Below are 24,308 nucleotides of genomic sequence, written 5' to 3' on the forward strand. Positions count from 1 at the left end.
TCGTACTGTATGTTAACTAAGAAAGAAAAAAAGAAAAGAAATGTCTTCCTTGATTGGGAAGAGTATTTGGACTACATGGGGTCTTCCAACACCCTTCTTGTATAATGTGACCACCCCATGCTACTTGCCCTAACTTATGTTGAATAATGTGTTTAGTTGCCTAAAAAAGAAACGTGTTCTAAACCATGCAGATCTAACAGAGACAGAAGCTCTGTGAGGTCTGTGGGAGGGTCTGTCTGCTGCTGTGTTTCCTGGGCCATCTGACTCCGTCTGCAGGGGGGAGAAAGAGCCTTGGCATGCAATGGTTTTTTTAGCCCTTGTGTTTAAGCTCCAGCTCTCCCAGGGTTACCCACCACGTTTTAAAAATAGGTAGGAAAAGTCATTTTTATCACTGGTTGCTCTAACTAGTACAGAAGAGCGCTCTCCTCTGAAACTAAATTCATAGCACTTCAAAGAGTTTGGGAACTGAGGATGACCTCAAGCAGATCAGCAGTTTACATAATTATAATTTTGTGTCAAAATTCAAGAGATACACTTGAAGGATAATTTCAGTACCAAAGATAAAAAGGATTTTGAATGCTAATTTTTAATGACTTCAATGATAATATTAGCTTTAAAAATAATAATTAAATAGATAAATAAAAATTATTTATTAAATATTTATGTATTTGAGCCATGGCTTAATTAAATGGGTATGATTTGAGCCATGAATAGTTTTCTCAAATATTATTCCTGGCAGAAATGAATTCTATGGTACTGAATTTCATAATATATGAGGGGGAAAAGCAGAGTTTTAGAAAAATGCAGTCTTTTTGATTAAATAAAAAAATCCCCGTAGTGTGTGTTCCCCGTTAGTCATCTTTGAAAAGGTCCGAACCCAAAAGTGTTTTGTAGTTTTAACTTAGGAAGTTCAATGATTTTACTCCCTTGTCCTTCAAGATTATTCATCAAGACATTAATGAGCCTGGGCATTTATGTGTTCATTTAAACTGGAGGCTCTTAGAAGTGGTTATTTGGAAGTCTGCATGATATGCTCAACAAATAGGAAGTTTTAAAACTATCCTGTCTTATTTATACTGCCAAACTTAAGCAAGTAGTGGGAACCCTTAGAGCAAATTAGGCTTCCATGGGCAAATTACTTATCCTATGGAATCTGAATCTACTAGAGAACTGTAGGGTCCTCTAAAGCTTTGATTCAGCATTGTCTACTCTCCCGGAGCTTGTTGGAAATGAAGATTCTCAGGTCCCCCCCCAGACCTATCAAATCAGAAGCTGCATTTTACCAAGATCCCCCAGGTGATTGGTATGCATACTGGTTTTAAAAGAACCGATTTGAAGAAATCTTGCCACTAACCCAGAGACCTGTGTGCAGAAATTGAACATTTCTGCACATTGGGGGAAGGGTTTACTTGTCATTTCCCTAACGTCTTTCTTTCTTTCTTTCTTCTTTCTTACTTACTTTCTTTCTTTTTGCATTGTTTTTGAAAAGCTGCGGTCGTCTTGGCATGCTTTAGATTTAAACTATTTTCTGTGCAAAATTTGTGTTTATGTTTTTAAAATTTCTATGAAAAGATTGTGTCTCTCTAACCCTTACGAGTGTGCCTGGCCCCCTGTAAATGCATTTCTTTCTGACACGCTTGTTTCTCATTTTCAGTCCTGACCTAGCTCTCCCTGATGAGCAGCCACATTCCAGCCCGCACTGCGCCCCTCTCCACTGTCTCTCCAAGCCTCCTTACCCCTAGTCTTCATCTCCCGTGGACGGATATCTAAGGTGAATGCTTTGTAGCCACACACAGAATACTGCCCAAGATCCAGCGGGTGTTTTCTTCTCGGTTGTGAGATGTAGGATTGGATTCATGTTCATCATTTTGGAAGATGAGAGAAAGTAAAGAAAAATAACACAAAGCACAGACTCCAGTGTGATGAAACATTTTATGGTTTCTCTAAGTCTCACAGATAAAATTCTGCAATCAAATGGCTATGGTTGAGTTCAATGAAAACAAAAAATAAAAGGAAACAGGAACTATGTATCTCAGATGGCTGGCTTTACCTCGATAGCATAAGGAAGACCTAAGACAATGTAAAATACATATATTGTAAAATCATCTTTCCTTGTACTTCAAATTCAGCTATAGAAGTTGATTCCGATATTTTTTGTCATTGATATTTATTTTGTATTTTATTTGCCACATGATTTATGTCTATAAAAATCATTTCTGTGAAGGGTGAACTTAATTCCTTTATTGTTAAATACGCATAATTTGCTCAATTAAGTATGAGTTTTAATTTAGTTCGAAATCTGGAATTGGCCAGACTGTGGTCATATTTCTTGCACAAAATAATAAATGAGGTGCATCAGAATGTTAACAATAACTATTTTGCTGCTACACTGATATTGTTTATGCACTTATTTTCTCATCAGTAGCTCATTAACTGCTGGTTGTTTTTTCTTTTTTTTTTTTAACTAGAATTCTTCACTTGACATCAGTAAGTAAATCTAAGAAAGACTATGTTATGATTCATTGACTTATTCAACTTTTGACAGCATCTTTAATTTTTTAAAAATTGCAGACAAGTAGATGCACTGGTGCTGCCCCTTTGTGTGTGTGTATGTGTGTGTGATAATGTTAAGAAAGCTAAATAACGTGAAGGGAAACAAAAAGCTGTGTTTATGTAACGATCAGAATTTTTTTTTTACTTTCCCAAATTCAGGGTCCTACTATGAGTCTTTCCTGCAAAAAGGTATCAAATGGGAAAATATATACATAGATAGATGTAAGTTAGCCTTTGGTTAATTAGTTTACCCAGAAAGTGTTCAATGTTTGATTAGGATTGTATGTTTCGTTATTGTTAGGTTTTTTTTTTTCATAATGAATCTTCCTTGCCAAAAAAACAATAATAAACCTTAGCTCATTGTCTACTTTTGACAAACACTCAGGTGCCTACAATCATTATATTATATTGAGATAGTACATGTTCTTAGTTCATTTACAGCTTCTGCTGGGTAACTTTTATGACTTGATTTAAGGCAGTGGATTTTCGTAGCAAATTTCTTTTGCACATAATCTGACAAACAAGGAAAACAGCTAATTTAGCTGAAAGGTCTAACACTCCTGGGCTCCTTAACTATCAAGTGCTGCCCACACAATTGCTCCTAGCCCTGATTCCTTGTCTAGTCAGGTAGCCTTAACTTATTTAAAACCATAACGGTTTAACCTTTTCATGTAACTATATCTGTAACTTCTCTTCAAAACAAAAACAATCCTCACTGTTAATACAAAAGATAGTTAACAATGCAGGGCCCTAGCAGTGGAGATCTAGTTGTGGAGATCTCAGCTTACTGAGTGGGAGTGGGTGGTACATTAATGGATGGTCCATCAAAGATGGCAGCCAGTCGGTAAATCATAAAGCACAGTGCAGGAGTTTTGTCAGTCGTACATCTATTAAGTAGTGGTCACACTATTACCAAAGCAACCAAGAGGTTTTGAGTTCCTTATATGAGTGCTATTTTCAACAGTGTCATTTATTATGCAACTTGGAGTAACTGGAAATCTTCACCAAAATAGAGATTCAGGTTAAAATACAAAAACAAGAAACAAAACAAATCTTCACAAAGTCCAGATCATGGCAACCTAATGTTCTGCTCTTTCCCACCTGCATTGCCTTGCTGTTCCTAAACATTTGCTTCATTTTATTGGTGTTGTATCTGTCTGTAATCCAGTATTAGTGAGACAGTGTGGGTTTTGTTGGAGTTCAATTAAAAGAAACTACCCCACTCCCCATTCCTGCTTTTTTTTTTTCTTTTCTTTTTATTTGTTTTTCAAGCATCATGTTTTTGGACCTGAGAAGTGGCATAGCTGCTAAGTTGACTTTTAATAAAAACTGTTTGTGCCTGAGGGAAAATATGCCTTTTTAAGAAGTACCTCAGAACATCTTCCTGTGTTGCCTCATCGATTTTGTTGGTGGTACAGGGAACTGAGCAGGAATTACTCACAGTACTGTCACACAACACTGTCTGTGTGCTGACTGACAGTGTGGTATTGCTTTCATGCTCCCTGACTCTGTATTTATGAACTGGTGAAAAAACCACGCTATAGACGAAACATTTATTTCTTCCCATGCAAAGTTTACCCTCGAGTCTATTATATGCTGGTTTTATCTCAGTTCTTTATCTTGATAGAGTGGGAAATGCTTGTTTTGAAATATGAATTCTATAAACATGTTAATTTTAGCAAAATGTTGCCAAGAAGATATAGAAACTTGGAAATAAATGTCTAATTTTCAGCACAAAATTAGATAATAGTCCCTAAACAGTAGGAGAGAATTCCATGTATTTACACTGTGGCATCATTTAGTCTAGTTTAAACTGAGCCATATCTGTATTTATTTAGAGGCATTTAAAAGAATAAATATGTGTGGCATTGGTTAAAATTAGTACCTGTAAAAAAAAAAAATCAGGATTCAAAAGGAAATTGAAATTTATTGAAGAATCAGTGAAAATCAAAAAGAATGAATCCCAGTGAGACTAACTGAAGACAGACTTGGGGAATAAAAACCAACTACTGAAATACAATAAAAATTTGGCTAATTATTGAGAACACAGTGGGCAAAGATTAAAGGTAACCGGTAAGAGTGGTTAGCAAAGTAATTAGGTAGTTTTTTAAAAGTAAGCACAATTACCATCCTAAAAAGAAGTCATTAGGCAGAAATGCTTTCCTAAGTGAGGATTCCTCTAAGCTAAAAAATTAAATTTAAGGGAGCAATAAGTTGCCTTTGGCCTGAGTGCACAGGGGTATACAGGACCCTTGGATTATTCTTTCCAATCAACTTCTCATTCATCAGATCCCTTTCATACATCCAATTCTGCTTCAATAAGAGGAATTTGGAGAACTTTGAGAAAACATAAAGCTATTAAATAATTAAGAAAAGACCCATTTAGAAAGATGATACTTTTATTTAGCCTAAGGAAGAGGAGGTACAATAGTAATCTGCAAGGAAAGGAAATTTAACAAGAGGTACCAGCTCTAGATATCATTATTAAGACTGGAATAAGAAAAACTAAGTCTTTAATGTGAAGGATTTATATTACCTCGATGAAAGAGATTTTTAACAGTGGAAAATGAATCACTGAAATTGATAATCATAAGGAATACTGGTTTTTCAAAAATTAAATATTATTGGTTATCTAGTAAGGATTGAGTTAGGTGGCAAGGTATCTTATGATAATGTATTATAATTCTGGGATTCCATAATCTTATGCTTCTTTTGAACTTAAAAATACATTGAAGTTATGCTGATTAGTCGTAAAATATTTTATCCCTTGAAAATAGGATGGCAATCTTAATTTTTCCAAAATATCTGATAAAAAAAGAAAATCATTGGTATTATTTTTTCTTCCAGCTATATTTCATAATATCTTTAGTAATTTTACTATAAAAAGCCTCAATTATCAGAGTCTAAAAAAACAAATATCCTCAGGAATACTTTGGAAATAGAAGGTATGCAATCCCTTAGGGGGGCAAATGCCTCTCAAATTTTTATCTTTTCTTAAAAGGATCTTCAATCTCAATATTTCCTCTTTCTAATGCCTTGGAAAATATTCCTGTACAGATAGTCCTTCTGTTTCAACCAACCATGAAACGTTGGTCAAATAAACCAACTGTGAATGTGGACAGTATTAAATAAAATCCTCTACAATTCTCAAGCAGAAATTACAAAATATGAAAAAGAAGAAATGAAATATATTTTCTACTAGGATAAGAATGGCAAATTTAATGTGTAATTGTTATAATCAATCAGCCAAAAGACATAATCTGTCTTTCAGAAAGACACATCAAGGGACACTAATTGATTTCCAGTAAGGAACTGTGCTGATTCAGCCCAAGGAGGCCAAACACATTGATATTGTAGATAGAAAGTAGGACTAGATTCAAAAGGAACTCTTAGGATAAAGTTCACAATTAAAAAAAAAAAAAACGTCCTCTGGGTTTTTTGTTTATAAACCAGAATGATTTAAAATAATCCTTGTATTTAAGATTGCAAAAAATTTAGAAGAATATGTTCAAATAAAGGAGAAATAATTCTTCAAAAAGTTGTTGAACTGGAGTTGTGATAGATGGCATGATCAGTGCTGATATCGACAAGTAATTTTTACCTTGAAATCCATTTCTCTGGACATATAAGACCAATCTACTCCCGAGTGACCTTTTCCACTGTCTGTAATTATGCTCCCAGATGAGTTGCCTCTGTAAGTAAGTTCATCTTTATTTAAATGCCAAGTTAACCGCTATAGTCCCTAATGTGTTGCATTTGTAGCCTGATCCAATTATGTTGACATCTGAAAGATTTTGTCGAGGCATCTCTTTCATCCTTCTTACTCAAAGTATAACTGAAAAAGATATTTAGTATTAAGATATGTTCCCCAATTGAGGATTTTCCAGAAATAATGTTCTACTTAAGAAGAGGAGTAATTAACTGCCTTTACTGTAAGGGTGTGAGTACATAAAAGTATGTGTGTAAAATGTTTGCATGAGAAATTTCACATCATGTAAGCTTTCCCATATTCATAATACGAACACTATAGGAGTCTTATTTCTCTTGTGATCTTCTCTCCATTAGGAATGTAAGGAGATTATTACCTATATCTGGTCTCCTTTCCATATTGAAATGCATGGCTCTAATCCTCAATGTATTTTTATCCCTTTCCTCCGGAGTTATTTAAAATTTGTCCTATTTAAACTGACGCCTGGATAAACTACCAAGCCAGATTATTTCTGTGATTGGAGTTTAAGTGCTGTAGAACATTGGCCGAGAACACATTTTTTTAAAACTTTTCTTTCTTTCAGAAATATTCTCTGATCGTTATGGTTCTCTAATAAAAACACTGAGAAGTAAATTGGATGCTTTTAGTGTGACTGTACATTTTTTTTTCTAAAAAGTCATTTAAAAGCAAAGATCAGAGAACTATGTAAAGAGAAATGCCATCTTTTTGTTGACAAACCATTATTCAGTAATACTGAATATCCAGAATGAATCATTTTGTCGTTTAGGTTTATAGATATGATTATGCACCAAATCTTAGAGGAAAGAAATGATTTTACCATTATTGCCACAAAATTTTTAAGCTCCATGGTTTGACTGTTAGAGTCAATTAAACAATTCTTTGAAAATCTTTTATGATATTTTTGTAATCTACTCAGTGTTTTTATTTGCATGATTACACGTATATGATGGACCATATATGATTCTGAATTGTATTTCTTTCCAGTATTAACATTTGTGTAATGTGTGGCCAACCCTGATTTGTACACTATATAATTGTTGTTGTAATGATTCTGCTATTCCTACATTTAATTGCAATTTTGTTATTATGCCTTTTGGGATTAAATGATGTGAAGTGTTTCCACCTAATGATAATACCATATGAAAACATGACTAAAAGACTGACCTAAGAAACTCTTTTGTTGCTAATCATTTTTTAAAATCCAAATTTCAAAGGAAACTTGTTCTCAAAGACATATGCATTTATTTTAAACTCAGAAAAATTCTTATGAATTTATTATTGCTTGTCCTTTTTAATTTTTTTATTGTAGACAATCCTAAGTGAATGTCTCATGGGAGAATCCATTTATGATATGTGCTTGTATTTGCGTAATCTGATCATGCACTCAGTGGTTGGAAAAGGCACTCCAATGCTAAGAAAAGCTGATATATCAATTCTTATATCTTGGTTTATGTTACCAACTGAATATGGTGTAATGCATAACTCTTTCCAGTAAATAAACTGGTTATCTTTTGTTCATTTCATCTATGCTACCTTGTTATCAGTTTGAGCAATCTTTCTGTATGTCATTTTGACTTGTATTTATCACAAAAGAAAAAGTATATGAATTTCTATATGATTTATATATTTATGCAGAGCCCTTATTTGAACTAAAAACTAAATGACATTTTGACATTTCTACACATTCCTAGTAAATAATGTTAATCAAATTTGCCCATTTTCTCCATTTGTCATCTCTCCCACTTGTAATCTTTTCCCACTTGTAAGGTATCCTTTTCTAAAAGGATATTTTGGCAGGAGGATATACTTAGCTGAATTAGATTAGGAATGTACCAACATGAAGAAAATTCCTGTTCTAAGGAAAAAAGAAAGAAACATTATTTTAATGAAAGAAGAATGAAGTTTGTATGCTTTATTTGGGATACAATCCTTCTTTGTTCTCTTTCATATGAAGGAACAGCAGAGTCCCAAAACTTTGAGGAAGGCTAATTTACTAGCTCCTTCTTCAAATATGTGTTGGAGCAAATATGGACTTATGTGAGGTTTTGATGAGCTGAAACCTCTAATGCAACCCTCACCATAACGAAACAAATTAATGGGCACCGCAACAATTCTAGCTAAAGGTGCCTGCTTACCTGTTGTATGAATACAACACTAGAAATAATAGTGTAAGCTTTCCCCCAAACCTCTCCTTTTTTCTCTTCTGAAAGTCATTGCTTTTCCTGGAGGTTGGATCTATAAGTCTGTTTGATCCATGATCTTCTCTTACACAATGAAGCTGAGAGTTACATTCAAAAGCTAAAAACTGGATCAGCCTCCAAGAGAACCAAGAAAGTTTCTTCTTATCCCTGCATTTTGCAGGTGATTTGGGTAGCCCTGCATCCACACTGGAGGTAAGGAAGAGTCCAGAATTGATGGGAACTTGTAGGAGGGATTTTCTTTATTTGGGGTTGTACACACATTGACTAGTACATTGTGGGAACTCAAATTTTGAACTTGAGCAATAGGTTCCTGAGAGATGGGTTCCTTGGCCCCTTGCCATCACGCCTTAGTTGTAACACATCTGGAACTGAGTTTATAGAACCTAGCGTTACCTGTTGTAACATCAGCAGGCACTAAATACCAACCAGTTGAGGGAAATGGTCTTTAAATTAAGTGAATGGTTATTCTCATTCTCTCCTGTTCAATCGAGATCTCTGTGTTTGAAGGAGTCTTCATGTGTACAATGAAATCATCTGACAGAGTTCCTTCTTAAACATTTTATGAATCAACTATCATTGAAATACTTTAAGAAAAAAGGATGATTCAGCCACAACATTAACTGTCAAGGAAGATAAATCTCACTGGGAAAAGTATCGCCAGTATGAAAAGTAAACATAATTCATAATGTAATGTAAATGTAGAAAACAATATAAAGATATATACATCATAACTATAGTGACATCCTGTTAAAGAGTAAAGAAAAGTGACAACTGAATTAATGCACGTATAAGTGAATGAAGAATTTCATCCAGATAAGACTCCAATAGTCTAAGCTTTATGTTATTGGAAATAATATCAGCTATCAAAGACTAAACACCATTTGAAAGAAGTCACATATGTCATTTCCTTTAATCTTTGCAATAACCTCGCCAGGTGGGCATTTTTATCCTCATTTATAAAATGAGACAGTTGAGGCGTAGAGAGGCTAAATACCTTTCCAATGCACAGAGCTTGTAAATACCAGGGCTTACATTTGAACAAATTCCATGTTTTTCAAAATACTTCTGCTGACATAGCCTGCTTTAAAACAATTATTTCTCTAGAATTCATGCTAATTTTTATTTTTTAATTATTACTTTTTAAATAATTATTATTATTTTAGAATTTTATTTATTTATTTGAGAGAGAAAGAGAGAGCGAGCATGAGTGGGGGGAGGGGCAGAAGCAGAGGGAGAAGCAGACTCCCTGCCGAGCAGGGAGCCCATTGCAGGGCGGGGCTCCATCCCAGGACAGTGAAGGTACCTATCCAGAACCTGGACTTCATTATTAACAGAATGGATTTTCCAGTTTCTGTGCTTGCAAGAAAAAAAATAATGTGCTTATTATCTGGGACAAAACATTTTAATGCTATTACTTCAAAGAGTTATCAAGTTGAATCTTGCAATAATTCCATGACCTAATGCAGCCATACATTTTAACTTAAAATTTTTAAATTCTGACATACCTATCAAATTGTATAGAGATTATAAAAATCATTAAAGTAAATTTCATAACAGCAGTAGACATTTTAATTACTGTATATTTAAGTAAAACTAAGATCCCTACTGATAGCTTCATGACTTCACTTCCTTTGAAGTTCTGAATGATAAATGTCAGTCAAATATCACAGGAAGATTTACGTCATTTAGAAGAGCTAATAGCCCAAGATTAATAAGTGATTTATATCAACTTCTAAATAAATCAAAGAGGAAAGAAATTATTTACCTCATTGAAAGCCATTGGTACTGAAAATATCAGGGCTCACGTTTTACTAAGCTACCCTATAGGAAAGAAAGGGAGAAAATCAGAATATATATTAATTTTTTTCTTGTTTTTGGTAAAGTAACAGTGGAGACCTATAGAAATGGTTATCTCTTTTACAGATAAAAAGAGCAAAGTGTATGGTGGAAGGGAACCAGGGGAGCCAATTCCTCACTAGGAGGTGAATGCCTTTTTATATTGTTTTCCTATTTCAACCATGGAAATATAGTATCTATTCAAAAAAGAAAAAATAAATATGGACTCTCAAAATTTTTACGACTGAGTCAGAAACAAAAATTAGTGGGGCACCTGGGTGGCTCAGTCGGTTAAATGTCTGCCTGCAGCTCAGGTCATGATCTCAGAGGTTCCTGAGAACCTGTTTTGAGCCAGATTTTGCTCCAAGGGCTTAATATATCAGAAAACAAAGCAAAGAAGGTTCATGTCTTTTTGGAGTTTGTATCGGATATGTTGCATTGATGAGGGAGATACACAAAAAACAGTAAACAGAATAAAAATGTAAATATCAAAGTATGTTATATAGTGAAACTTATGGAAAAAGAAGAAAAGCGGAACCAAGAAAAGAGATTATGCTGGGTTGGGGTGGGGAGAAGGTGAAATAGATCACACTATTAAATGGGGTAGGCAGGTGGGGCCGTATTAAAAAATAAGATGAAAACAAATATAATCCTGTTCACATTGTGATTGTTTCAGTTTTTAAAATTATTAAATTACATGTTATTTAGATTTTTAGATGTTATTATCCATCTAAAAATATCAACCCCAATGAACATTAAGCAATAGCATGTTCAAAAACTAGTCTTTTAAGATATTCTAATAATTTGGAGTGAGCATTACAAAATCTCATTTCATGACAATGTTGGCTTAAAATCGCAATATTTATTTTATAAATAGGTCTCGTGCCTTTTTGAAGCTTTGGGACATGCCCATTTATGCTTCTCCAATAAAAATTTGAATCAGATAATTTTATTCAACAGACTTATTGGTAACTGTCAATTCTAATGAACTTGTAATTGACCCTATAAATAATCCTTAAGATAACTCATGTTTTTCAACGTATAGCTGGAGACTAAACTGTTCTTTCTTCTAGTTGTTAATTCCAACTCTCTCCTTGAATGACCCTTTCACCCAAATTTTCTATAAAAATAAGGGCATCTTTTAAAAATACATTGGCAACCCCCCCCAGTACATTTGCAGCACCCCCAAATACATTTGCACAAACTTTCTTCCTAATAAAAAGGTAAGAAAAGAAAGATTGTCATGGGGTGCCTGGCTGACTCAGTTGGTGGAGCATGAAACTCTTAATCCCAGGTTGTGGGTTCCAGCCCCATGCTGGGGGTAGAGATTACTTAGAAATAAAATCTTTAAAAGAAAAAAGATATTGTCACACTGCTAAACTTTGCATTAGCTTGCTGCTGAGAATTACCATTTTTCTTGTATTTGTGTAGATTGAGACTTCAAACCTGACTATTTCGTTAGAATTAGCAGAAAGTAATATATATTTTGAAGTCAGCCTTCTCTTTATTCTCATAAATAGTTGCCCTAATTCTGGTTTACTTTATTAGAAAATAAAGTCCATGTTACTAAATATACTTAGGTAATATGGAAAGTCTCTTCAAATTACAAACCTAGGTAAGTATGCCTACTTAATAAATATCAAACAAAGATGAAAATAAAATCTAACTGATGAAAACATTACCTATTAAAAGTCTAACTATCTCCTGTGAAGAGTTCTTTAATGTCACTTCTTTCCAGCAGATGCAAAAACAAAGCTGACTTGAATTCAAGTAAAATTATGATAATGTGGTTTTATTTTTTTTTTTTAAGATTTTATTTATTTATTTGACAGAGAGAGAGACAGCGAGAGAGGGAACACAAGCAGGAAGAGTGGGAGAGGGAGAAGCAGGCCTCCCTCCGAGCAGGGAGCCCGATGCGGGGCTCGATCCCAGGACCCTGGGACCATGACCCGAGCCGAAGGCAGACGCCCAATGACTGAGCCACCCCGGTGCCCCGATAATGCGGTTTTAATTATGCACACCAAACCAAAGGCTGTTCTTCAAGAGTGCATTTTATTGGTAAATGGCTGTCTTTGGACTGGATGGTGACAGCCTACTGTTATCGGTAGTGTCATTTAATTTCCACATCTAGGGGTTGATAGGAAAAACAAGATTTTTCAAAAGTACTCTTTAGAAACACATTCTTATTGGATGTTGAATATTCCAAAGTCCACATTGGAATATGTTGTGCACAGTACTATATGGTTTCTATATATTTTTAAAGATATTTACCTTATATTTAAAGGATATTTTCTTGCTCAATATACTTCATTAGAACTTAAATGAGATCAGACCAGAGAAATGGAGTAACTTCATGTTTCTTCTATTGTTGAAATAAAAACTAAATGAGTTCAATGTGTAGGCATCAACCTGTTCTTGTCTTATGTTCTCTCTATAATATTGCACGTGACCATTAAAATTGCCGTTTTCCCTTATAAACTGTTTAGTTACTACAAAAAATTCTTGCACAGTCATTAAGTGAACATTTATTGACCACATACTACATGTATCAGTGGATTCTCAAAACTTCCTTGAGCAAAATTATATTATCATATGAAAAGCTGGAACATGTGCCAAAGTAATGGCAATTTCCTGGTGCTTGCAACCCTATACTGAACAATATCGATACTTCTAGAGCAGTCCTCTCATTTAGGATATGAATGCAGTATAATATAGTTAAAACATTCACCAGAATACATCTGATAAAGTCTGAAAAGCACAGAGAGCACGAGTCTATTTTCAGATGGAAACATTATGCCTACGGTATTGAACATATTACGCAAGAACCGATCATGTTCTTAAATATACTCTAGATCAGCAAAGACACAGGGTGATAATTGGCTGGAGAAGTGAGGATCACGCTGGTGAGGCTGTGGATGCAGTGTTAGCTCTAAGTTCAAGATCCCATTCACAGCCGAGCCTTGCTCATATTGATCCCGGTAGGTAGAACTTCTCTTTGTCCTTGGATGGGAGTTACTTACATCTCTTCCTCACAACCAGGAAGTTTGCGAGAGACCTGATCAGTTCAGGATAAAAGCATTCGTTTGGGGGGCACCTGGGTGGCTCAGTCAGTTAAGCGTCTGCCTTCAGCTTAGGTTGTGATCCCAGGGTCCTGGGATCAAGCCCCTCTCCGGGCTCCCTGCTCAGCGGGGATCCTGCCTCCCCCCTCTGCCTGTAGCTGCCCTGCTTGTGCTCTCTCTCTCTGTCAAATGAATAAATAAAATCTTAAAAAAAAGGTTAAAAAACCCCATTCATTTCAGCTGGAATAAATCAGGTTATTTTCCTTCAGACTGGTCACAGAAGAGGTTCTGCCAACCCCATTCATTTATTTCGCAAACGTGTGTTTGTCTTTTCCTAGTAATAAAAGCAATACATATTTATTTTAGCAAATTTGCAAGATGTGGGAAAGTAGAAAGAGGGCAATAAAATCACCCATAATCATCTGTCAATAAAAACTGCTGATAATACTTTGGTGCCCTTCCTTGAATCATACTGAATACACAGTTTTGAATCCTGCTTTTTTCTCTTACCATTTTATGGTGATTTTTTTCTAGGGTATTAAAAGTTTTCAACTATGTCATTTTTAAGGCTGGTATATTATTCTATAGAATCAATAAACTATATAAAATACTCTATTGGGGACATTTAAATTGCTTCTAGACTTTTACTATTATAAATAATAATGCCATTAAAATCCTTATACAGAAATTGTCATGTAAATTTCTAACTCTTTACTTGGGATCCATTCCTTCAAGAGGAATTACTGTTAATGGTAATGCACATTTTTTCTTTAATGCAGTTTTCTTCAGTAAATTTCACTGAGCATTTTACTATATAGAAGTCACTGTGCAAGATGCTACAGAGGATACAAATATGAATTAAACATAGTTCACCATCAAGAAGCTTACAATCTAGAAAGGAAAATCAGACAAAAGTATACATAACTGTAATAAATGTTGGAAAGGGTTACATTCCGTAAACAAAGGTTTTGATTTGCCCTTTGGAGACTCAAAAAGGAGGGGTCTTTTCTCATGACAAATTGAAATCTATTTACATGAAAATGTTTATTCCCTGCTTTAAAAAGTATTTCTGATTGCCAATATTCTCATTGAAATGTTTATTGTTTATCTATTTGCGTCTACTTTGAAAAAAAACTCTATTGGATGTATTGTGTAAATAATATCACTGACTTCAGGTTTATAGTTTGTCTCTTTCCCATGAGAAATTTCAAGGCATTTGAATACGGCTATTTTGTTTTCTAACGACGCAGAGTTCTGTGGGCAACTGCAAATGCCTATAGACGTGAGCCTTGTAATAAAGCAATGGTGTCACTGAGAAAAGGTGTAGATGTGCAATTATAGATTAGCACACCATCTTACAGCCTCAGTATGTCAGCTTCCGTTGACACTGTTATGGTATGTAAAAAGGCATCATTTAGCAGAGCTTAAGTGACAGGTTTTGTTTTTTTTTTAATTTTTAAAAAAATTTTATTTTTTTGACAGAGAGAGAGACACAGCGAGAGAGGGAACACAAGCAGGGGGAATGGGGGAGGGAGAAGCAGGCTTCCTGCTGAAAAGGGAGCCTGATGCGGGGCTCGATCCCAGGACCCTGGGACCATGACCTGAGCTGAAGGCAGACGCTTAACAACTGAGCCACCCAGGCGCCCCTAAGGACAGGTTTTGACAATAGTTTTATCATTTTTCAAAATCAAATGAAACTTTTATGTAGGTTTCTTATTTCCATTGTATCAGGAGTCAAAAAGCTTTGTAAAGGATCAGAGAGGAAAGGTTTTCGGACTGGCTTACCATCTTGTCCGTGTCACAGCCGCTCAGCTCTGCCTTTGTAGTGTGAAAGCAATCGTGAGCTGCTCACGGGCTTCAACAAAAATTTATTTATGGACATAGAAATTGGTATTTTACATAAATTTTATATGTCATAAAATACTATTATTTTGATTTCCCCCCCACGGTTTAAAAAATTAAAAGCCATTGTTAGTTCATGGGCCATACAAAATAATCAGTGGGTGGGCTGCATTTGGCCCACAGGTCATAGTTTGCTGGCCTGTTACCTAGATTATCTCATTCAAAAACAACAGAGGGATATGTGTAAATTCTAAAATAAAACCTTTCTAAGCAGCAATACTAAAAGATTAAATACGAGGCTTTATAATTTTACAACTTTAAGTACTTTTCTTAAAATTCGGATAAACTACTTACTTGTATTAGTATGGTTTTGGCTACAGGTAACAAGAAAGTGTGACTAATGGTGGCTTAACTCTAAGGACAATTTATCTGATCACTTAATCAAGGATTCAAGATGTAGGAAGTTTCAGGGTTGGTTGCATAGCTCCTTGAACTCCGCAACGGCCCTGGGCTCTTTCCAACATTCTGTTCTGCCACTCTCAGTAGATCCAGCAACATCTCCCCTCCTGGTCACAAGATGACTACAGCAGCTCAGGACTTACATCTGTATCCTTACAAAGCCACATCTACAAGCAGAAGGAGCATGGAGGAGGTGGGTAGGGAATGGGTTCTTTTCAATAGGTTATTCTTTTATTGAGGAGGAAAATTCTTCCCAGAAGTCCACAGCAGATTTCCCCTTAAGACCCACAGGGCAGAACCAGTCATATATGCATGTATGCTCTCCCCTTAAATCATCAACTGGCAAAGAAAATAGGATTACCATGATCACCTGACCCCATCTGGCTTTCCCTATGAAGGAACACAACTTGTCTGCCCATATTGTTGCCAACATTTGAATGACACTGGGTTTTGTTAAGGAAAAGTAGGGATGGCGGTTGAGTAGACAGCCAAGATTGCTTGTCACATTCTTTTAATTTTTAATAATTTATGAGTCGATATATTTAAGGTGTATAAAACCAAATTAACAGGAAAAACACACTTTACTGAATGAGATACGCGGCTTTGGTTACTCCATAATACATTTTTTTTGTATTTTGTTATATATTTTGTAGCTCCTTAATACATTTTCTAACTTCTGTATATACTCCACCACTAATTCACTCTTGATCAATCCTGGAATATTTCAGCTCAAAGAATATACCTCTTCCAGCAATAAGTAAGTATATAAAATATATACATACATACATGCATAAAATATTCGAAAAAGGAAATTTATTTAAATCACGCACGTGTAGGAAGCTTTAGAAAAAGTCCATCATGGGGAGGCTGGCTGGCTCAGTCGGTAGAGTATGTGACTCTTAATCTCAGGGTTGTGAGTTCAAGCCCTGTGCTGGGTGTAAAGATTACTTAAAAATAAAATCCTTTAAAAAAAAAACTCTATCAGAGGGGTTCCTGGTGGCTCAGTTGGTTAAGCCTCCTACTCTTGGTTTCGGTTCAGGTCATGATCTCATGGGTCATGGGATCGAGCTCCACATAGGACTCTGTGCTCAGCGGGGAAATTGCTGGAGAGTCTCTCTCCCTCTGCCCCGCCCCCCCCACTCGCTCTCTCTCACGGTCTCTCTCTCTGTCTCTCTAAAATAAATAAATAAATCTTTTAAAAAATTCTATCAGAACGTTATTCTAATTTATAAAAGTACAAAAATGTATATATTCACAAATATATGTATATCATATTTCATCCATCTTAGGACATATTTTTTTATTTTTTTACTTTTTAACATCTCTGAAATTGTGTAGCATCTTATAATCAATGATATCATATAATTGTTGAAGGTTAGATAGCTCCTGATAAAATATATAATTGTGCATGTGTAAACTTGGTCATTGAGGTTTTTTAAAAAAATTGTGGTAAAAATACATAACATGAAATTTACCATCTCAGCCATTTTAAGTGTATAGTACGGTAGTGTTAACTATATGTACAGGCTCTAGAGCTTTTTCTTTTTGCAAAACTAAAACTCTATACCCTTTGAACAACGGCCCCAGCAACCACCGTTCTACTTTCTGTTTCTAACAATTTGGCTATTTTAGATATCTCATGATCACTGAGTTTGTGCATTGTAGGTCTGCATGTGGTGGTTTTAAAAGCATTTAAAATGCCTCCAACGAGGGGCATCTGAGTGGCTCAGTTGGTTAAGCATCTGACTCTTGATCTCAGCTCAGGTCTTGATCTCAGGGTTGTGAGTTCAAACCCCACGTAGAGCCTACTTAAAAAAAAAAAAAGTCTCCAAAGAGATTTCACTATAAGGTGGAATCAAGACAAAAATCTTAGAGTGTATACACAAAGGTACAAAGACCGAACAATGGTTGCAACTGTGATATTAGTAAGTTTAGTATTGGGTACAAATGTGATACTAGCAAATATTTGCTGGAGGAATGACTGTATTTCCATATTTCCTTGCAAAAAAAAGGTGTTTTATGGGACTTAAGAAGTTACCTATAAGTAGATAAAGCTGTATTATTTCTTCAGATAAGCTAAATAATTTTCTATCACATACAAAGCAATACAATTGGAAGTCGGAGAAATTGTCAAATTCCTCAGAATAGATAAAAGAAATTTGACAGTAGCAAGATTCACTGAATGATCATTAAAACATTTTGTCATGGATAGCTCTTTATCTCCTCCACTAGGCCATGTCTTCACCTTTCCATTCTCCCTTAATTTTGTTGTTTTTTTTTCTAAGATTTTATTTATTTGAGAGAGAGAGAGAATGTGCCTGTACGAGCGGCGGGAGGGGCATAGGGAGAGGGAGAGAATCTCAAGCTGCCTCTATGCTCAGCGAGGAGCCCACGTGGGGCGCAATCTCACGATCCCAAGATCATGACCTGTGCCAAAATCGAGTCAGAAGCTTACCGACTGAGCCACCCAGGTGCCTCTCCGTTAATTTTGACTTCCTCTAGAAATCTGGTATGTCTCATGGAACTATAGTCCCCATGAAGCCAGGAACTATGTACTTTAGAAAGTAACTGCTTTCTCAGGGGCTCCTGGGTGGCTCAGTCGTTAAGCATCTGCCTTCGGCTCAGGTCATGATCCCAGGGTCCTGGGATGGAGCCCCGCGTCGAGCCCCGCGTTGGGCTCCCTGCTCGGTGGGAAGCCTGCCTCTCCCTCTCCCATTCCCTCTTCTTGTGTTCCCTCTCACGCTATGTCTCTGTCAAAGAAATAAATAAAATCTTAAAAAAAAAAAAGTAACTGCTTTCTGTCCAGTTACCAAGTGGTTTTAAAAAGATATTTACTAGCCACTTCCTTTCAAAGAGCAATAGTGGTCAATTTAAGTAGAAGGCCTAACTTGTACCATGACAGTTTCAGGTGACACCTCAAATTTGTACAAATCTTCTAAGAGGTGTGTATATATTTTTCCTTGTACAGGTCACTAATATACGCAATACCTGGTCAAAATATAGATGTAGGAATTAAATTAACATGGAAATTAATTAACGTTAAATAATACATATGAAATTATATATCTACGATTGTATAATTTCTAACATGTGATTTCATATATATGGTTTCATATATATGAAACTATTGAAATCTCAACTTGTATCAGCTCAATATATCATACTGTTTACTAAGTTCCTGTTAAAATAAATGCATCATCTTCTTCAATTAGGTTTTTATAAAATTATCTTCTGTAAATGCTACTACAAAAAGTCAGCATGGTTCATGGCTTTTAGTGACCTTTATTACTTTAATGACATTTATATAAATTCCTACCCAGTGATAGCATCAAAGTGAATAACTGATAAATTTATAATTCATTTACTAAGGAAATAACACAATTTGTTATTAAAAAGAGAGAAGTTTTATCTTTCTCTAGTGAGATAAAAATAAGAATGACTTTACTACAAAGTGTTGATTTCTCTTAGATTCTAGTTTTGGAAATGATGTCCTATCAGTAGTTGAAGCAGCTTACTGATTCATAATTTTTCTCCTGAATATTCTTTTTTGGCTTTATCTTGCTTATTAGGGACTAGATCAATTGGAGACTGGTTAGGTTGTTAAAATTAAATTGAATGTTTGTTTAAAACATTTACACTAGAACTAAAAGACATATATCAATATACATACGATTTTTGCTACATTGGGAAATATAAAGATAAAATTTAAGGAACATGAATTAGTCTATAGTCTTCCTATAGGAAGGAATAGTCTAGGAATAATCTTCCTATGCATTTTTCTAGTCTGATATTATATGTTAATTCCTAGGAAAGAGGTGATTCTGGGCTGCCAACTCCTCTCCATACAGAGGCTCCACCATAGTGTGGGGCTCCAGGTTCCTCCAAAGGTCCTTCTGCATTCCACCTGGCAGTCAGAGGAGAGGACTAGCGCGTCTCGTGGTGAGGCTGCAGAAACCAGGCCTGAGGCGACACATACCACTTCTGTCCACAAAATTCTGAAGGCTGTCGTTACATGGCTCCACCTAACTGCAAGGGAAGTGTGCGCCCAAGGAAAATGATACGGAATTTGGTTAGCATTCAGCACTGTCTTTGTCATAGAGAGCTGTCATGCATAAACACCTGTGAAACATGCACATCTCGGGGCACCTGGGTGGCTCAATCGGTTAAATGTCTGCCTTCGGCTCAGGTCATGGTCCCAGAGTTCTGGAACTGAGCGCTGCGTCGGGCTCCCTGCTCAGTGAGGAGCCTGCTTCTCCCTCTCCCTGTCCCCAGCTCGTGCTCTCTCTCTCTTTTTCTCTCTCTCAAATAAATAAAATCTTAAAAAAAGAAAAAAAAAAAGAAATGTGCACATCTCTGTGTCCAGCGCAATTCTCATTCAATATGTGTTAATTAGTGGCAAACTTCCTACTAGTTATATAGATGAATAAAGCAGTATATGAAGACTATATGTCCAAGACAGTATTCAATATTTTGTTCTACTCTAACCTAAGATAACTTGAGATCAAATGGAGTTGCTTGACTCACTCATTTACTGTTGCAAAACACAGCCATCAAATGCAAAGTCTGTTAGAAATGGTGTCTATCAGAAAATAGTAAGGAGGAGTAACATTGATAGAGGTAATGTCAGATGATATACATATATTTTTTAAAATATTTTATTTATTTATTTGACAGACAGAGAGAGCACAAGCAGGGGGAGCAGCAGAGAGAGAGGGAGAAGCAGGCTCCCTCCTGAGCAAGGAGCCCCATGTGGGACTCGATCCCAGGAGCCTGGGATCATGACCTGAGCTGAAGGCAGATGCCTAACTGACCGAGCCACCCAGGCGCCCCCAGATGATATATATGTTATAAAACATTCCATCTGCAAATACAGACATCCACTGATGTGAAGTGATATTATATTATTAGGCAAATATGAACAACTTTGAACCAAGAAAGAAATAGAAATATGTATACATAACTCAAAATATCCAAATGAGGAAGCATAGAACTCCTGCTGCAAATACTTGTGGTAAGATACCTTTTTGCCCCAAACAGGTATGTTTACTGCAGTTCTCTACAGGAAGAATGAGCTTTCTACAGAGAAAGTATTTTTCTGTGTGTGCGTGCGTGCTGTGTGTGTGTGTGTGTGGGGGGTGATTTCATCAGTAACCAGTTCTCTAAAAAGGATTGCAGGGGCGCATAGGTGGCTCTGTTGGTTAAGTGTCCAACTCCTGATTTCGGCTCAGGTCATGATCTCAGGATCCTGGGATGCAGCCCCACATCAGGCTCCCTGCTCAGTGGGAAGTCTGCTTTTCTCCCTCTTCCTCTGTACCCCTCAAAATAAATAAATAAATAAATCGTAAAAAAAGAAAAAGATTGGCAGCATCTTCCCACTTAAGAAATAAGTTACTCTAAGGTTACTCCATAGGTGGTTAGTACAATAGTATTGATTGCAATACTACCTTTTTATGGAACCAAATACATTGTTACAAATTTCCTTTTCAATTATGGTTAGCTCATGTTAATATGGAGTAAAACCTCTGTCAACATTAATTTATATTTGAAACTACTTGTTTAAATTATTTCCAGTACTATATGGCACGGTAGATAACACTGCAATTACACCAAAAGAGAAACAATAATTAGGGGCAATGTAGTGATACGCACAATAAATCCAAAGGGAGCAAAACCTCCTTTCATCAAGGTCTGAAAGGATGCATTAAAAACTAGGGGGTATTTTCTTCTCCTCAGTGGTATGTCTATTGAAGTAGCAGCCCAGGAGACTGAGACAGTTGAATTGTCCTTCTCAAAGGTTTCTTCGGGAGGACTGGATTAGGGGCTAACCTCAGGTTGCTGGAGGAGATACTACCTGGGTGAAGGACCATTTGAATAAATGTGGAGTGGCTTCTAAGGGTGGAAGTGATGGCTGGAGAACTTTTTCTGCCTGAGTTGGGGTACTTGGAATGCTGTCCTTTCCCCTCCCATTTCTGTGATTTTGGAACACAACCTCTTCATTATTAAGAGTAGCGAATTTTTAAATGCACATGAACAAACCAATTTACCGTGTTTTCTTCAATTTGCTATTTAGCTAATGTTAAACAAAACAACAAATTAAATGGATTCTAAAGTGTTTTACTAATAAAGTCCTAAAAGTGTTCATGGTGATGGGGGGTCTGATGCTCTTCTGGAAACCTGTGGATTGTTAGCTCCACCTTTCTCTTTTACTTCCACACATCCCTCTTCTTCTCTAGTCTGATGCTTCTGGTAAGATAATTTGATTCAGTGAGATAAGGACAAGACATTGATGCAGAAAATCGAGTAGGGATTCTAGGTATGCAGTGACTCACTGCAGGTTCCGCGCTTTGGTTTCCTGATCTGAAATACTTAATTCACCGACATAAATACGACATAAATACGATTATTATCAAGGGCTCAGCACTGCGGCGTGAGACGCAGGTATGACCCGTAGCATGGGGGTATGCTAGAATGGCAGGTCCCTGGGCGGAGTTAATTATCTTTCCTTTCTTCTCGCATCCAGGGCACCGCCCGCAGGGGAGCGCGGCTGACCTTTTGAGCACCCAGGTGTGCGCCGCAGGTGTGCGCCCGCGCGATTCCTCTCGGCCAATGGGCGAGCCCGCGGCGCGCCGGGCGGGGCAGGGGCGGAGCCGTCCGGAGAAAACCGGCTCCCGAGCCGCGCCCGGGGCGCTCCCATGGGCACTGCGAGGCCTTGGCTGCTTCCCCCACAGGAGGCGGCGGCGGCGGCGCCAACAGCGTGTCCTCGGCGCTCTCTACGCTCCGCCCTCGGGGCTTGCGGGCTCTCGGCTCCCTGGAGGAGGGTGGACGCAGCCCGGCCGGCCGCTGCAGTAGCGGCGTCAGGTGAGTGCGGGCGCCGCAGAGACTGAGGCGTGGCGGCTTCGGCAGGAGTCCGAGCCAAACTCTCAAGCGCGGCTCTGAGCGTCCCGGGAAGGAAGGGACGGCGGGGCACCCGCCGAGGGGGCGCCGAGCAGCCCGCAGTCGCCCCTCTCGAGTCGCACCGAGCGTGGCACGCAGGCGACGTCCCCCGGGGTCCCGTCACCCCGAAGGAGCCGGTCGAGCGCACACTTGCTGACGGACGAGGTGGGAGAGAGCCCGGAGCTGCGAGCGGACCCAGCGCGATGAGCTGCGAGGGCGGCCACAACTTCAGGCGGGTGGCTATACGGCGGAAGTACAGTCCCTTCTACCTGCCGCTGGGGACCCCTCGGCCCTGGAGACCCTCGTCACACGTGGGACGGGCCGAGACGGCCACCTTCAGGAGCCAGGCACCTGCCGACGGCCCAGGTGAGTGCCTCGCGGGGCAGGGGTGGGCGGGGGCGTTGCCGCGGGTGAAAGACGCGCCAGTCTCCCTGCAGCTGGGGAGAGTTTCCCAGAGGGCTGAGCCGGGCCATCCACCCCTTACCGATTGTGTCCCTTCCCCCAAAGGACCTTGGGCAGGAACCCGCGAAGGGCTGAGCTTGCCCTGGAGGTCACTTATCAGAGAATTCCGGAAGTAAAGGTATTATTTTAAAAGTTTGGCTAAGAATTAATAAGGCCCATTAGACACTGAAGTTTAAGTTTCTTAGTAAAATTCTGCTTCGGCAGACCTCGTGAAGGACTAGTGCAACAAATGGGGGAGGCTGATGTTCATCCTAGTCCGGTAGCGTAGCTGTTGAGTAACCTAGGACCAGCTATCCCGAGTGCTCCGGTTTTCGCTTTTTTGAAAAATACGCTCGACTCCCACTCTGTGTGAAAAGCTGCGTCTCTCATAAGGAAACATGTTCCTAATTTCAAGAAATGGGACTATCATTGCTCTTTTCGCATAGATAAATTCAGCTATCAGTAATGCGGTATTTTGAGTTCTGAATTTTCATCGAATCTTAGTATTGGAAGAAATCCTAAAGATCTCTTCAAGCCCACATACTCTCCATCGCTCTTTAACGGCATTTCGTTCTTCGGAGAGGAGCTTGAAACTATGTGGAACACTAGGGATTTTTTCTTGATTTGTAAAACTTTCCTTTAATCGCCTCCCTTTTTTGTGCCCCTATCATACTATAGCCAGAAATGTCTTGTTATGTAGACCAGTTGTGAGGCAAAACCCTCATTTACAGAGCAGAAATGCAAATACTTTTATTCACTTCCATTTTGTTTTGATTAAGCAAAGCTGTTATGTTATTTAAATGATAAGTGATAAGTATTGGAATTTTAAAATTTCTTTGTCTAATCCTTGTCCTGAAGTTGTAGCTAGTAGTCATAGAGTAGAAAAACATGATGGATGATTTACAAATTTATAGACACATTAATAAAGGGCAGAAATAGCGATGTGAGAAAATAATGTAAACAACTGAATTACAGTTCTTTACCTCTCAATTTCCTCTTCTGTAAAATGAGGACACCGGTGAAATCATCTCTTCTAGATTTAGGTGTGATTCACTCTAAAATGAATGGAAGAGTGTTTTCCTTTTTTAGTGAAGATGTTTTGCTTTGTTTTGAAGTTATTTACGAATTTTTAAATTGAGCTACCAATTTTTTTTTTTTAATTTAAGTAATCTCTACATTCAACATGGGGCTTGAACTCATGACTCCAAGATCAAGAGTCTCATGTTCCTCCGACTGAGTCAGCCAGGTGCCCTG

General features: G+C 37.5%; 2 protein-coding genes across 9 annotated transcripts in view; both read left to right on the forward strand.

Annotated features, from left to right (window-relative positions):
• The window catches only part of BICD1 (BICD cargo adaptor 1), a 213,259-nt gene extending 203,688 nt beyond the window's left edge, over window positions 1–9,571 (forward strand). For 4 of the 7 annotated variants that reach the window (XR_004302720.1, XM_032432769.1, XM_032432770.1 and 1 more), the window contains one exon: window positions 1,655–9,571. Coding sequence is in view for 4 of the 7 variants with exons in the window: in XM_032432769.1 (XP_032288660.1) it covers window positions 1,655–1,742 (88 nt within the window). In the remaining 3 variants the exon portion in view is untranslated. The remainder of the gene's footprint in view (window positions 1–1,654) is intronic. The other 3 variants (XM_032432772.1, XM_032432773.1, XM_032432775.1) reach the window with 2 other exon arrangements.
• A 12,799-nt stretch (window positions 9,572–22,370) lies between these two features.
• FGD4 (FYVE, RhoGEF and PH domain containing 4) overlaps window positions 22,371–24,308 on the forward strand; it is a 208,875-nt gene continuing 206,937 nt past the window's right edge. For both annotated transcript variants that reach the window (XM_032432820.1, XM_032432821.1), the window contains exon 1: window positions 22,371–22,979. In XM_032432820.1, the coding sequence (XP_032288711.1) occupies window positions 22,817–22,979 (163 nt within the window). In that variant the 5' untranslated portion in view covers window positions 22,371–22,816. The remainder of the gene's footprint in view (window positions 22,980–24,308) is intronic.

The sequence above is a fragment of the Phoca vitulina genome, unplaced genomic scaffold, assembly GCF_004348235.1.
Source record: "Phoca vitulina isolate PV1807 unplaced genomic scaffold, GSC_HSeal_1.0 scaffold49, whole genome shotgun sequence".
Classification (NCBI taxonomy): Eukaryota; Metazoa; Chordata; class Mammalia; order Carnivora; family Phocidae; genus Phoca; species Phoca vitulina.